This window comes from Diuraphis noxia, unplaced genomic scaffold, assembly GCF_037042655.1.
Source record: "Diuraphis noxia isolate RWA-SAM2 unplaced genomic scaffold, SU_Dnox_SAM2 contig0005, whole genome shotgun sequence".
Taxonomy (NCBI): domain Eukaryota; kingdom Metazoa; phylum Arthropoda; class Insecta; order Hemiptera; family Aphididae; genus Diuraphis; species Diuraphis noxia.
The window spans coordinates 38171433-38188405 of NW_028301715.1; the positions used below are offsets into that span (position 1 = coordinate 38171433).

Consider the following 16973-nt stretch of genomic DNA (forward strand, 5'->3'; position numbering starts at 1 on the left):
CTACAGCTGGGTGATTTTAATCTATATTTCTAAACAATATGTTACATAAACACACTTTTATGTCCTAGGTACAAAACACAAAATATTTTGTCTTAATGAAAAAAAAATATATATATTAAAAGAGGTTCTAACCGATCACAAACTTACTGTATGCTTTTAGTCTTTCGTTAAGTGAAACGTTAATCATAATCGATACATTTTCAAAATCCTGGTTATATAATATTGTAAAATAATAATTGAGTTATCTTTATAGGCCACAATTATATAGTTTTTACATAGGTCACTAAAATCCACAAATACTGTTATCTTATTATTTATTATGTATTCATTATATCATATAAACTATTATACAACAATTTCTTGGTATTATAATTAAGAAATATTTTATATTATTTATCCATATTTTATATAATATAATCTTATTTCAAACAATATAGATTATTATTTAGGATTATCATATTTTTTATAATATATTTATTTGAAAATTTAAAAAAATAACTTTATACTATATAAATGTGAGTATTGTTGAGCGAAATGGTAAACTTTAAAGCGTCCCCTTAGATATACATTATAATGCCTTATCCTAAATATATAATATTATGTACATATTATGTTGTAATTTTCCTTTTGCCGTGTCAGAATGCGTTTTCCTTCACATCAATCTGCTGCAGCAAGCCAAAAGGGAGGCAAAAGGTATTGCCGTTGGTTACTCATACGTTATATCCCACGTTCATATATGTAAGTATGAATTAATATAATATATTGCGCGACTGAATTATTTATTTATCCCGGGTTGGACTAAGTGATATTGCCACCGAATGATATATGACATCTTTACGCTTAATGTCACAGAAATCATTGATCCGTTTTTTTTAAACTGACATTTAAATATCATATAAAAATATTCATTTCACATTATACATAAGCATATAACATATTATATAATACATTATACATACAAGTATAGAAGCAGGTATGTAATAGGTATATTAAATTGATGTATAATACTTAAGTGTAGATACATAATGCACGTACATTAATATATACTTTAGTTCCATAATTTCTACTTTCTAATAAATCCATCAGGGAAGGCGGGAAACCTATACATTCTGCGGATGCAGTAAGTAATCACGGGGTACCAAAGAATCTGATTTGAATATTAATGTCCACAAAGTAAGTCATCGAGTCGTTCCTATACTGATTATCGGTAAAGCGTGTTATTGAGACATAAATAACAATATATACAATTTTGTTCGACTGGTTTCGCTTGATCTTAACTAGAATTTTCTAATATCAAAAACCTTATAGAACAGATACTGTTGATTTTTCAAAAGTATGTTGTATGTACTTACTTATGCATCAAAAATTGAATTTACCTACCTCAGATGTCCGAAAATATTGATTTGTATATTTATACTACAGAAATAATTAGGTAAATATTAATTTAATAATAAAGTCAAAATCTATAAAAAATTATTTAAAGTATTCAAACCAGTTTTTTTTTGCCTATATGATATTGGATGACATATTATTATGATATTCAATGAATAGATTTTGAGTAATACTACATCTCTACGAAAAAATATAATATTGAAATATTAAATACTTCGCAAAGAAATAATAAAGAAAAAAGCGTGCAGAAAAAAAATTCTAAAAGAATGCACTGAACTACAATGGCTTAATATATATTTATAATACAAATTATACATATTATATTATTTGATAGTCCCAAAGAATTCTGACCTTCGTTGAAACAGTAATTATGACCAAACCCGGCGAATGATATTATTTTATAATAAATATTAAATTTCAAATACGTGGAAAAACGTGTACCTATATAAATTCTTTGTTGACGTTGACATTTTGTCAACAACAGCACAGATTAAGTTCAGTTTGGACATTCATTATTCAGATATTTCCGATACTAAATGTCATCGCTACAATTACGCATCTCTTTTGTCCAATGGTACTAGGTTTTTTTTTTTCGTATGGCGCTATGTCCGGGAGTAGGCCCGAAGTTCTAGTTCGGACGCCTGTTTGGCAGAATTTCTATTGGTAAGCCCGTAGGTTTCTGTCATGCCCCGGAGTGGGGGATGGCGGCATTTTTCTCCGGGCAAGTCACGGTGTCCGGAGAAAAATGCCGCCCGATGGTCGAGGATCGAACCCGGTCCGGCTGAGCCACAGCCGACGCGTTAGACCACTCGGCCACCTCGTCCCCATATGGTTAGGTGGTAAGGTTAGGTTAGGTAACTAGAGGTGTTCGAGCGCGCCACGTACCAATTCGCCGTATGGTGAACTCACTCACGTCTTCATAGGCGTTCCATCGCACAATGATCACTACTGGTAAACCCTAATTTCTAATTAAATAGTACTAGGGACTAAGATGTAAACGAAATGTAAATTTTTTATCTTACACGATCGATGAGTGAATGTTTATATATATATATATATATATAATTATTTATAGTAATTTTACTTAAATTTTAACATTAACGATAATATTATGAAACTGCTAAACATGATCTATATTTTTGTCTTGTTATGTATTATAAGACAGGAAAAATAAAAAAAAACGCCCTGTAAAAATGTTTTTTTTATTGAATTTGGCTAGGGCTATTAATATATTTTCAACTTTGTGGGTTGTTTATGTTACTATAATATTATATATCCAAGACAAGGAGCGTCTCGAGGGAAAATCGTTAAGTATAACGTCCACACCAGGACGTGAATATCAATAGTATACATACATAAATAATGACCGAGACCTCAAAAAGCAATGTGTGATCACTGATCGATCCGAAATATTTTGTTTCGTTTTTGAATTATAAACTTTTCGCTCGTGTTTTTATACACCGTAAAATACCATGGAACAAAAATTGCCTACGACCTTCGTAATGTATTTTTTGGTTTCCATCAACGACACAATAAAAAAAGTACAAAAGCTTAAAGAATAGGAAATACCCATTATTATTGTTGTTGTTATTGACCGGTCGGTCAGTACCTCATAAATATTATATGAATTCAATATAATATCCTGTAATGTACATGTGAGCATAATAATAATTAAAGTATAAAATACTAACAATAATAATAAAACAATTACCTCATTGCAATTATGGTCGATACCGCGTGGTACATTTGGTGTTTCCTTTTTTTTTACCGAGGTATAAGTATAATAATTTTTTTTTTATTTGGCGAGAGCACACATCAAACAGCCAAACAAAAAATGAAAAAACACACAAAACATTATGTTAGTAAAGCTGAATAAAAAACAACTAAATTAATATACAATATATTAAATAATGATACTAAGTTGGATAATTAAGCTACAACTCGAATTCATATTCACATAAAAATAACTACGTATATCGGAAAACAGTATACTTGACATTTCGCATAAAGTATAAAATATTAAAAAAATACTTTCTATTTATTTATAGCTACATAGCTATTACATTTTTAACATACAATTCTTTGAATTTACCAAAAGAATGGTGTAATATGCATTCAGGGAAATTGTTTGCATTATTATTTTTTTTTTATAAAAATCATATTACGACAATATATTGTTTTATTCAAATATATATTATTTCAACCAAAGTATACCTATATAATATCATTCCTTACAAATCAAATACAAATCAGTGTGGGCTTTATGAAAAATTGATACTATATTTTATTCGAATGATTGTTATAAAAAAAAATAAAAAAACATCTGTAATAAAGTAATTTAATAAAATGCAATTGTTAATTTTTATTTTTTACCAATTGACCGATATTAACTAAGGATGTTATTCATTTACTTTATGCAAGACACTACATCTTTTCATATGAATACAGAAATGATAATTAATGACATTTTATGACAGGGTTTTAAATTTTAGTTTCCCGTGCTCTCGAGGGATGATTATTTTTTTACGAGCAAATTTATTTAAAAAAAAAAAATAGGATTTTAGAGAATATTTTATTGAAATCGTTACTGAAATTAATATATTAAACAAAATTAATATTATTATGGTAATAAACCACATTAAAATTAACCATGATTAATACAGAGTGATGTATCAACCGTTATCACCCCCCTTAATTTATTATTTAATAAAGAATACACTTAAATATTATTCTATTAAGGCTGGTCTTCTGTTAATACATTTTTTTTTTAATAAGAACTAACCAATTCGTAGAAAAAAATAATCAAAATTTAAACAAGTATAGCTTTCAAGACATTAATTTTTATGTACCTACTAAGAAAATGTATAGTAAATTAATAATGGTTTTACATAAAATATAAAATAAATGTAGTACTTAATCTGGTAGTTATTATACTCTGACAATTTTCACAATTAATAAATAAATTTAGTATATAAATATTACTAGATCAGAAGTTATTCATTCAATTTATCTTTTTAGATGACTCAATATATTTAAAAAATCTACTAGTTGATAACTCATAGCAAAGAATTCATTAAATTATTAAAATATCTAAGTACTTGAAAATAATATTTAAAAATAAATCTATATAACATAATGATGGCCCATACGTATATTTTTATATTACAAGTATAAAATTTGAATAAATTTATAGGTATAGAGAAAATGGGGTAAGCATGTTTGATTAAACTACTGTGATTATCTTATAAAACATTATAATACGTTTTATATTTTAAAATATTTTATGTAATCAAATTCTTTATTTTCCTAATGACATCTCGCTTATTTTTTTGTAGGTAAAAAAAAAATGTGAACTAATATGTGTATAATATACGTTTACTGGAAACAAATAAAATAACTATAACAGATTCAAATAATTATGAAAATAGATGCAATAATTTTTGTTCAATCGTAAGTTTGAAGTATTACATTGTCGGTAATTTAATTACCTAGCTTTAATTTTGTTCACACCTTTTTTTTTTGTATTATATACTTAATTAAATGTATTAACTATAAATTTGTATATTTGATCATATGATTATCAGTTTTTTTTAGTGAAAAGTGATACTAAAAATGATATGAATTTTACTAGTGGAATTAAATGTAATTGCAAAGTTAATAAAAATACATGTTCACAAATCGCCTCGATTTCTCGAGAACTCTTAGCACGACGCGTGTGCGCATGTGTGACAGCTGGTGTTAAAGCAGTACAAAATTATACGCGTGAACAGAATTATATCTATTTCAATAGTACCTATATGTGATATAACAGACTGATACAGTTTCATCTTGATATAGAAAAAAATGTTTTTAGACTCAACGTATTACAGATACCTAGCAAAGGAATAGATTATAACAGCTATACAATATACATATACTCTATACTCTATAGCCGCATAGGCCTACCGGGCAACCGGGCATTTCCCGGTGGGCCCCCCTTCGCATTTCGGTAATGGGGCCCTTTAATATCATATATTATTAAATTTTTTTCATGTGGAGGCCTCTTTTTAAAATTTTCCGGTAGGCCAAAAATGGCCTATCCACCCATGTCTATAGGCGTGGTGTATTAAAACGGAGACGTCATAGCTTTAACCATAAGTAGTCACAATACGATTAAAATAGGTTAGGTTTTATGATCAGTATTACTACATGTACTACTGCAGAGATCGATTGATTGACTCAATCATACTATAAGTGATACCTAAGTGTATTTTGACAACGGTTCGTCGAGATAAACTTTTGTTTTAGATTTTAAAACAATGGTATACAATCCGAAACGGCAACAATTATTACAAACGAAAATTTTGTTTTTACAGAACTTTACAAACGACTTACAAACGACTGAGCCGAAAAAAGTTTGGTTTTTCCAAATCCCGTGGTTTTCACCCATTTCTCCAGCCCCCCCATCCTGAAATGGTCATAACTTTTTTCGGTTTTCTTTACAAACGAAAATTTTGTTTTTACAAAACTTTACAAACGACTTACAAACCTTAAGTTATGTTTTGATAAACATTATTGGTGTTGGGGGGGCTGGAGAAATGTCCGTTTCCGTGGGAGTATATCGATAAAAATAAAAATGGTTTTCTCTTATTAACACTGTGTAATATAATAATATGTAACTTACATCATTTGTAACGCTGTATCATTATCGCTTTGTTTCCGTAGTTATATTATGTTCGCAGTATTATCCACTTAAGTTCATATGGCGTATATAGAAATCTGATTATTATGCTTGCGTGATAAAATTCCTAAGTAATTATTGTATGCATATGAATTCGAGTTGTAAGCTCATTAGCCGCCGTAGGCTACACGATCGACTACTTATCTGACTAAACGTTAATCTATCTAGACGACCAATCTCATCAGTCCTATGTATACATAAAATATACTCTATACAGTGTTATATCACATAATGTATACATCATTGTTATATACAAATAATAGCGATTCGACATTTATACGATGGGGTGGTTCATATTTAAATAACTACACTAACTGTAAGTAAATTTTTAATTTATATAAGAATTCATAATTTTTATTTTTACCTTACTTGTTATATTATACTATGGTTTTGGGTCGGAAAAACATTTTTTTACTACCGTTAAAGTTGCCACGGATATAAAAAAAAAATACAATAATAACGATTAATTGATATTGGATTACAGTGAATATTTTAAAGATTTTTTTAACGATTTTTCGGTACAGTTGGAATAGCAACCAAACATTAACAAATAAACAAATTGCACTTTTTTTTTTTTAAACCAATTTTACAAGACGCAATAAACCGAATTTATGATATATAAGAATTTTTCGCACTATATTTGTTACATTGGGAACAGCAGTGATCAGAAAAAATATATGTAACTATAATGATTCAATGTATTTTTGCGATATGCAGAAAAATTCAAGTTGTTTTGTGCTTTTATATAGTTTTAATTTAAAAAAAATAAGAATAATAAAAATTAAGTAAATCTAAAAACAATATAACAACTAAAATTTAGATTTTATTTATACAAAATATGAAGTGTAATACTTCACTGTATAACAATTACTGTTTTTCAAAAATCACAAAAAATGTATTAAAAAAATGAGTGTAGTGTTTTAATTGGATACACATATGTATCGCTATCGTATTATAGCTATTTATATATATAATAAAGTTTGTGACTTAGTGTCTAATAAGCTAGGTATAATAAATGTTGTCTGAACATGTACCTGCAAATGTTAAACATAAAATTCTACTATAATTTTAGTAATAATAATAATAATAAATATAAAATATTTTAACTGACCGATGAGATTGTTAATTGGTATTTTATGATCCTACTTTTGTACAATATGTTACATTTTTCCTGTTAGCTACGTTAAATTGAGAATATAACATGTATTATTGTAAAATATGGTAAAATAGTAAATAAAATGTAATATTCAACACTAATATACATTATTATTTCTTATAAAAATACGAATCAATAGAGAAAAAAATGAAATAATTTAATAATCGTTATGATAAAATATAATGTAGATATTTATATATTATAATGTTATAGAAATCTAAGACGTGCCTACTATTATTTGGTCAAATAAAAACTTTAGTTCAGTATTATATTACATGGATATCTATTATACATGTATAATTATAATATAAATTATTATAAAATCACTCACTTTTCATCCTTTTGCGTCGTATTGTTGTTGGTCGGCCCACTAGTGGTCTTCAGGCTCTTGATGGCCTTTAACCATTTGGATTTCATGCTGCCACTGGACGACGACGATAGTTTTCTATCTCGTGCGTTCGACTCGGTCGCTTCTAGCTTGGATGCGAACAGATCTTTCTAAATATATTCAAACATTAAACTTGATTAGTATTTGACAAAATATGAAATATAAAATATGATATTAAGGTTATGGAGTTTATGGTCCGCAATAATCATTTTTGTTATTTTTTTTTTCAATCATCGATCATAAAACTTATTTTAAATTGGATTATGTTGAATTTGGGTCACGTCCATATTTATCAATTATGTATACATATTTTATGTGGTAGGAATTATTTTATACGATGAGCACAAGCGCAACACGAAGGTGTAACTCCTACCTACTAACAGTGTAAAATAGAAAAGCATATAGGTGTCAAAGATCGGTATATATTTACTTCAGCTCTGAAATCGTTATCGTCATATACAAGAAACCAACAGTGTTTGCGTATAATATGGAAACATTAAATGAGTAAAGATGCGTCCACATAGTACGCAAACATGAAATACAGCACACGCACTTAAATCATATGTGATGATTGTAAACATTACATACTCCACAAACGTTCATCGTACACATAGTGTTTGATGTTTTTGATTTTACTATTGTCCATGAATGATAAAATAAAGATTGTGAACCCATAGTTCAGTTTCGGTATTAATGCAGAGTGATTGTGCTTTTTTCAAAATTATTATTGCTAGTGTCGCGTACATTGTTATGAATAGTATACTCGTACTTAAAAAAAAAAAAAAACCAAAGATTAAAAAAAAATCGCCAGTTTTACGTCAGTGATATTTTTAAAAACAACGTACGTTATAGTTGGACAGATTTGTTAAATGATTTAAGAATAAACGAAGCTGTTCATTTTTCAAATTTCTGTCGAATGAACAATAGTGATTTTAAAAATGCAACTTAAATTAATTGGACCCAAGATCGCAAAAAGTGATTCGCATTTTAGAAAAGCTCTACCTGCAAATGAAAATCTCATCGTCACTTTACGATACTTGACCGCAGGTGATTCATTTCACAGTCTTGCTTACTTGTTTAAATTTTCGAAACAAGTTATTTCAAATATTAATCCACAAGTCTGTGAAGCTCTCATTGAAGTATTAAGTGAATATATACAGGTAAAGTATATAATATTAATATATTATACATTCGTATATTATAATGTTTAATAAATGTTTGAATAACTATTTGTATTGATAAGATTAACAAGTACTAAAAAATCATTATGATATTACAAATTAAACAAATTAAAATACATTTTCAGTTTTTAGTAAGATAAAAAAAAATTTAGATACTTTTAATTAAAAACAAAACAAGCTTAAATTATAAAACAAAAAAATGGCTTTTCTAGCTTTAACTGATTTAAGTTTAGCCAATTAAATCTTTTAGTATAATAAATCGTATACATATTTTTGTGTTGGTGTGTTTGTAGGAGGTTGTGAAAATCAATTTCATTTTATATAGGATTTGTATTTGGTCCAAGATGATCTACTAAGTTATACATTGTTGACTCAGATAATAGAGGTAAAGTAGATAGTATTGGTTCTGAAGTATAAGAACCTGGCGATGGCTGAGAAATATAAAAACCTGGAGATGACTGAGAAATTAATTAACTTGGAGACGAGTGAGCAGAGTTTTATAAAGTTGATATCCATGACGGAAAGTTCAAATTAGATTGTCGCTGATGAAATGACCGATAATTCCCTAATTCTGCTTCATATATTATGTCGTTTATTGCATTTTTGACGTGTATGCATGTGTCCGAGTACATCTGTCTTAATTTCTCTGCGATGTATTGACCAAATGCTTCAAATCGATCTTTAATTTTTTTATTTTTTTTAAAAATACTGCAGTGTATTCCAAGCTGCATCCAATTTATGGAAATCCGATGAAGATTTCTTTTTTAAAAATTGTTTTTTTGGGAGATACAAATACCTTGCTTTTAGGCCGTTTACTTGGGTTTACTTAATTTTGAATAATTTCTGTTGTTTTTTCAATCACGTCAATCACATTTATATCTCCTTGAGGACTTTTGTATTGCTTGTGTATATGCTTATTCACGTTAGTGTTTTCATATTGTAGATCTTCAGATGAGTCTTCTGCAGCTGACTAAAAATTAAAATACATTTATAATATTTTAGAACCTATTTTAATTGGTCGTATATTTTATAATTAAAATAAAATAAATATAAAAATATATAATATTTAATAAATTCTAAACATTTTTTTTATACGTACAAATTGTATTATTTTATTTATACTAATAAACAATTTAACAAAAAAAAAAAAATGTGTATTTCGCACATATTTTAATGATTTAAAGTAAATATTGTCGTGCACATTTTAATAGTTTTAGTGCATGCACTTCTAGGCCCCATTACTAAGCTTTGAGGTTTTTATTTCCAAGATTCGAAAATATTTTTTATGTGTTAATGTATTTTTTCATATGTGCATTGTACTTTCCGAATATTTTTTTATGTACCTATTTAATATCGAATACAATAAAATAAATCATTTTTTAATTTAATTGGCAAAAAATATTAATATTAAATTATAGATTATTATTTATTAATCTGTCATACGTGATATAGTGATTATTTTGTTATCTGCATTATTTAAAATATCGTATGTACCAGATACCAGAGGAGTGGTTAAATGTATCAAAACGATTTTTTAATCAATGGAACTATTTGAACTGCTTATATGATCAATGGATGGCAAACACGTTACAATTCAAGCTCCTATAAATTCTGGAAGCGTGTACTTTAATTACAAGAGCACTTTTAGTATTAGTATCGTACTATTTGCATTAGTGGATACAGACTACAACTTTTTGTTTGTTGATGTTAGGTGTCAGGGAAGGATCTCAGATGGAGGCGTGTTTAAGAATAGTATCCTATATGAAAAATTTAAAAAATGTGAACTTGGCATATCAAATCCACAACCATTACCTGGAAGAAATAAGCCTCTGCCTAACTGTCTGTTGCGGATGCTGCATTTGGACTACGCGATAATGAAACCCTATCTTGAAGTTCACGGAAAAGGTTCAGAAAAAAAGGTGTTCAACTATTGACTTTCCCGAGCTCGACGCGTTGTTGAAAATGTGCTTGGCATTTTGTCGGCAAAATTTAGAGTATTAAGAAAACCATTGCTATTATAACCTGATAAAGCTAAGAAAGTAGTTTTAACACGTTGCTATATGCATAATTTTTTATGAAAAAATCTACATCTACTAATATATACACACTAAATGGAATATTTAACCACAAGCAAGATAGGAAAACAACACCAGGAAATCGGAGAAGAAAAGGCCAGCCATCATCTTTACTACCATTACAAAGAATGGATCGAACATTTTCTGAAACCAGTCAGTCATTTAGGGACGAATTCGCAAAATACTTGTACACAAATGATAGAGTGACATGGCTGGATCAATTTTAAAACAATGATTTAACAAAAACTTTAATTTTTTTTATAATTTGACAACTTTAAAATATTATTCATAATAAATACATTAATCTACCTTATTTTGTTCTAAATTAAATACTATGTATGCCAAATAAATGGCTGTAGTTGTTTATAGACCATATTGACGATTGTATAATGGCATATATAGGTATATTATAATTATAATTACAACATTCAAAATATATTGAAAACAATATATATAATAATAAAATAATATAGGTATATATATAATATTAAGATTTAAGATATCTATAAAAGTTTCAAGTACCCACGAAAAAAAAACTGATTTTTTGGTTAGGTAATTAAATTATCAATGTAACTTACTTCAATTGTATTTTTAGTTGCCCTGGGTTAATACTTGGTGTGTAAAAATAGCAAGGCATTGTAGGCGAACCACGTGGATGTGTAAACTTCATTGGCACCCATTTCGGAAGTTTTTGAATTTACTTTCTGGCGCTCTCGGCGATAGTAATTCAAAACTGAGTTCATTTTTTTTTGTTATTATTTAATTTATGAAATTTATCATTAGGATCCCACAAAACTGGATATTTTTGGTATTCATTTATTAGGTTTATAATTTGATGGTCTGTGAAATCCATCTCTTCGAAAAAAATGCAACACCACAAACTACACTGTGCACTACACAACGACAAAGTGACACTGATAATATTATTTAAAATTTTTTTTGTAAGTATTACCAATATGCAAACAGTAAATAAATAACAGTAAATATATAAACGCCTAACAGTACAAACATTAAATATCTCGTCCAATAGTCGTCATAATTAATATCCTTGATGTACCGTTGTTATTGCAATCATGAAATATCCGTGTGAGCGTTGTGTGTACTATTTATAAACACGTCCATATTATGTCTGTTTTTCGCGTGTATGCGATGAATATGCCTGTGCTGTATTTCATGTTTGTATACTACGAGTATGTGGACGCGCCTTAAAAATAAAAGGCGACGATTCCGTTTTGTTAAAAAATTACATAATACACTGTATTGACATCTATTTTTGTACAAGTTAGTACTCACAATATGTTTTTAATACGATTTTCTTTCTTTCAAGAGTAATATGTGAGTACATATAATTTTTTTAATACGTCGTACTCTTTGGAATTGATGTCATACAAACGGATGGGCTCCATTTAAAGATTCACTTGGTTATATGTGTGCGTGTGTTTCTCTTGGCCAGGAGAAACCGTAACTTTTCGACATCGGTTGTTTTTGTGCGGTCCGCACAATAAAAGTTTTTTTTCGATTCTACCACAGCCAATGTTTTACTTCTTCCGGTTCGGCGAAAACAGAAAAAAATACCATGTGAAAAAAAATAACGCTTAACAATCATAAATGACTAAGCATTTTCAGAGAAGTCATAAAAAACAAAGTTTAGATGAGACATTAGTACTACATATGGAAAATGGTAAAATAGTTGAAAATTAAAATGATCTTTAAAGTTTTGAACAACTTGAATAATCTATAAATAAAAAGTATCTAAGCAATATGCAACTGGTAGTTATATGATATGATGATCAAAATGTTTTCCTATTAATTGTTAATAAAAATTTTATATAACTGCAACATTTTAGAGATGTAATGAATAATAATAATAATATTCTGCCTATAAAGTAGAATTAAATTGAATTAATAATGATGTAAATTGTTGACGTGCCTATAATAGAAATAGTGCATTATTAGTAGAATGCATTATAACAGATTTTAAAAAATGTTAAAAGTTACAATATGTGTATGAGCTTGATTATTATTAAATTTTATGATATTTTTTTTTTATTAATCATTCAATGTATTTGTTTACACTCACGTCATAATATAAACGAGATGGGGTTCGTTATCCACTAAACGTACATTTGATAACATGACGTAACCTCAAATATTATATAATACCAGCATTATATATATGATTTTAAATTTATATTGGGGAAATGTATCAAAAATACTACGGTACAGCTTAATTGTCAGAATATTATTGAACAAAATTGTGGTATCAGAACAATGCATACAAGACAATAAAATAACAATTTTTATAGAAATATAAGATTTACTCTGATTAACTCAGATCTTTTCATTTATACTTAAATTAGAATTTATTTATCTATTTTTTCCGCAAAATAACTATATTATTTTAGTATATATGTTTTATTAACAAAGTTACAAAGAATGACACGAATAAAATAAGTGAATATTATTAATTCTTGTAAAATATATTATTTATCCACTAAAACATCAACAAAACAAAATAATTACATTAACATTAGACGTTATTTGAGACTTATTATATGCACGCATCCCTTGCATAGACTTTTATACTTATAATAAATAGCTGTATTCATAAATGTATAACGATGTATATTTAATAATTAAACTGAGTAATTTAGAATTGTTATATAGTTGTTTAAAAATAAAACCGAAAAATCTGAAAAAATACTTTCTAGTATATTATTTTTTTTACAACGCTTAATTTTATGTTACTTATTGTTAACATCAGTTGTATAAATGTTATTATACTATTATTTCTCAAATCCACAAATAAATAATATTTGGTTGTATAGAAATATTGTCATTTTTTGGTAGAAAACACAATTTATACAGTGTTACGATATTAAAATATGTTTTATTAAATTTTAGATTCTAAATGCTCGATATGAATTTACTGATTTTAAAATAATGTACTTTAGAGATTTCAAATTAAAAATTCTTATGAGTTTTCAAAAGCGTCGGGAAAAACACGACAGTCAAAATTATAAAATTATCAAAGATATTTTTGGCTATTTATCTAAATAAAGTATTTTTTTCATCTAAAATAAACATTAGGCAACTTACATAATATCTATCAAGAAAAGATTAAAGATAATAAATAAGTATTAAAATAAATAAATTAAAGTAATGCGCAATGATGGTTATTTTTTTTTGCAATTTAAAAATATTTTCATATATGTAGACTGACTGACAAACTGCCTCCGTTCAAAATTGTTTTTTTGTAAACAATGATATATTTATCATTGAATTCTAATTTAACATCATCCATTTCAGTGATATCCTTTATAACTTGGTATACCTACAACTGAACGGTATCAACTTTTTTTCATATTTGACGTTGGTAATTATGTTGCCTTCACTTGAGCATGACATTTCGGGGACTCATTAATTCATAATATTTTAATAATGGCTGTTTAAAAATATCAAATTATTCAAAAGGGAATAAATGATAAATTAAATAAAACACATTTATAAATTGTGTTGATTTATAAAATTTTTAGTTGTTGATGATTTTTTAATAATTTACTTAAATGATTTGCTCGGGAGTTTATATTACAGAACGTCAATAACTTAACCTATCATAAAACATATTATTATACATAAAAAAAATCAAATTATTTACTTGTGTTTTTGAGTTCAGGGTGTACTTACTATAACCATGTAACCGTTTTTAAAATATTATATATGTATAGACCTCGCACGTAAAATTATCACTAGTAATGAGACCATAATTAACCTAATGCTTTCAATTAATTATAAAAGAACTTTTCCAACAATTATGACACCAAAAACATTCGATAATTTACTCAAAAACTATAATAAAAACTGGTTTAACGTTTAACGCTAACAGTTTATGCGAAATGAGAATATTATTCTGCTGTATTTTTATATTTGAAAATTTAACTCTGCTAGTTTTAAACTAGATGATTTATTATATAATTCTTATAATAAAATGTAAATGACTACGATCTTATTGTATAAAAGTGAAGTACAATGCACTATATTTTATCATGTTAAATATTCATTATAAATAAGATGACATTCTCGAGAGCTAAGAGTAAGTTGCTGAAAATTAGATTAAGCCCCTAGATGAATTGTTGAAACTTGCATAGAAGTTTTGTAACGAAATAATATAGTTAAAGTTTACCGTCAATTTATTGTATATAGTTAAAATTCTTATGTTAAATGAGTTGTCTTCTATTAAAAAAATAATATATTTCTACATTAATTACATTATATAAACCTTACAAACATAGAAAAAGTGATACACAATATTTGAAATCGAATAACTACATAAATTACGTGTATTACGAACAGAATGGCACATGTATAATATATGCATTAAACCCATGTCTTTTATAATTATTTCTTTTATATTGCTTATTTATAAATTATTTCGAACATTTTATTTACTTTTTTATTTAAAAATATATCTCGATAGTATTAAAAAAAAAAAAAAAATGAAAAATTCATCCATTAGGTATGAATTAATTAAATATAACAAAATAAGATCTTGAATTGTAGAATGTTGATTTATTTTTCTCCAAAGAGATAATTTTATTATTTATAGATTTGAGTAATTTATATTTTATAGTTTTTTTTTGTTATTGAGCATATTTACATCGACAACAAAGGCCATTAGTTACACTTATTTATACAGTAATTATATAATATATTATATGTATTGATACAATGGAAAGTTATTAATTTGATCTAAATGTCTTTGGCAACTATGGTCATTAGTTTAAAAGTATTATTTACAAAAATATATATTCAATTATTTATAATTTAAAATTTAACTATTTAGTTAATTATTCTATCTGAGGTTTATACGTTTGTTAGACACTATAATAAGATGCATTTCGGAAAAGGAAACTAGTGTGTATGTTTCATATTAAATCACTAATTAACGCGTGTAAAGTCTGCGGAAACGAGGAATAGTATTACTACCAGTGTTATAATAATTACACAGAAATGTTAGCACATAAATTATCGCTCAATTAAATAAAGATTAATGATATATTTTCCGATTACGAAATCAAAACAATTGTATACAATTAAAACACTCTTTGTTCGATGTAAAATAATATATAGGTTTATTGAATCCAAATCGTTACTCAAGTGTGTAATTATTGGTATTAAAATAATCAAATTTAATGTTATCACTTATCATAATATGAGCATCTATTAATAATTAAAAATTATTAAAAACATTGAAGTTTATAATTTAGTTAAAAATTGTTTTAAATTTCTGCCAGAACAATAAAGGTGCCTACGCGCATTATATATTAGCCTTACAAGTTACAACAATATTATTCTTTTGAGTTTCTACTTTTATGCAGTAAAAGTTAAGCCGATCATTAATAGTTAATTAAAAATATCATGCATTGTATTTATATTTATATCATACATCAATACCATAATATCATATAACCAATATTCACCACAGAATGCTTCAGGTGTATTATTATTCTGTAGGGTTTTAATAAAAATAAATATATATATATACCTATGTATTAATGAAATGTCTGTATAGCTGTTTAATAATTTATCGGCTGACATTTATTTGTTTTCGAAATAAAATAAATTAGTTGTGTGCATCCACTTATTTAGACAATATTTCCAATTCCACCGTCAATGTTGAAAGTTGACACGGTTTCAATGTGACAACAAAATTTAAGAGTTTTTATTTCGTTAAATCCACTGGAATGGATTATTCGTTAAAAATATCAAAACAATTTTTCTTTAGAGTATTTATTATGCACGCCCTATTGGAACGTTGCCACTAAATTTTCGGTAAATATTAGATACTGTTTATGTAGCTGGTAATTCTTAAACAATAACATATCAATTTAGAAGACAATTGCTGTACAGTATAGGTATGATGTTTGTCGTTGAGATTTATATTGCACTATAAATGGCAGAATAAATGCTCGACAAAAAAATATTAAAAACTAAATGATGAGTGACGTGATAATATTAATATGTATAGTATCGGCGTCGTATATCTTGTGAAGTAGGTTTA

At 26.9% G+C, this 16973-nt stretch overlaps 1 protein-coding gene across 14 annotated transcripts in view; it reads right to left on the reverse strand.

Annotated features, from left to right (window-relative positions):
* Positions 1-16973, reverse strand: part of Stacl (SH3 and cysteine-rich domain-containing protein) — a 300394-nt gene that overhangs the window by 53070 nt on the left and 230351 nt on the right. For 13 of the 14 annotated variants that reach the window (XM_089228331.1, XM_089228330.1, XM_089228333.1 and 10 more), the window contains 2 exons: positions 7600-7766; positions 3104-3148 (listed from right to left, as the gene is read on the reverse strand). In XM_089228331.1, coding sequence (XP_089084457.1) covers positions 3104-3148; positions 7600-7766 — 212 coding nt within the window. The remainder of the gene's footprint in view (positions 1-3103; positions 3149-7599; positions 7767-16973) is intronic. The other variant, XM_089228324.1, reaches the window with a different exon arrangement.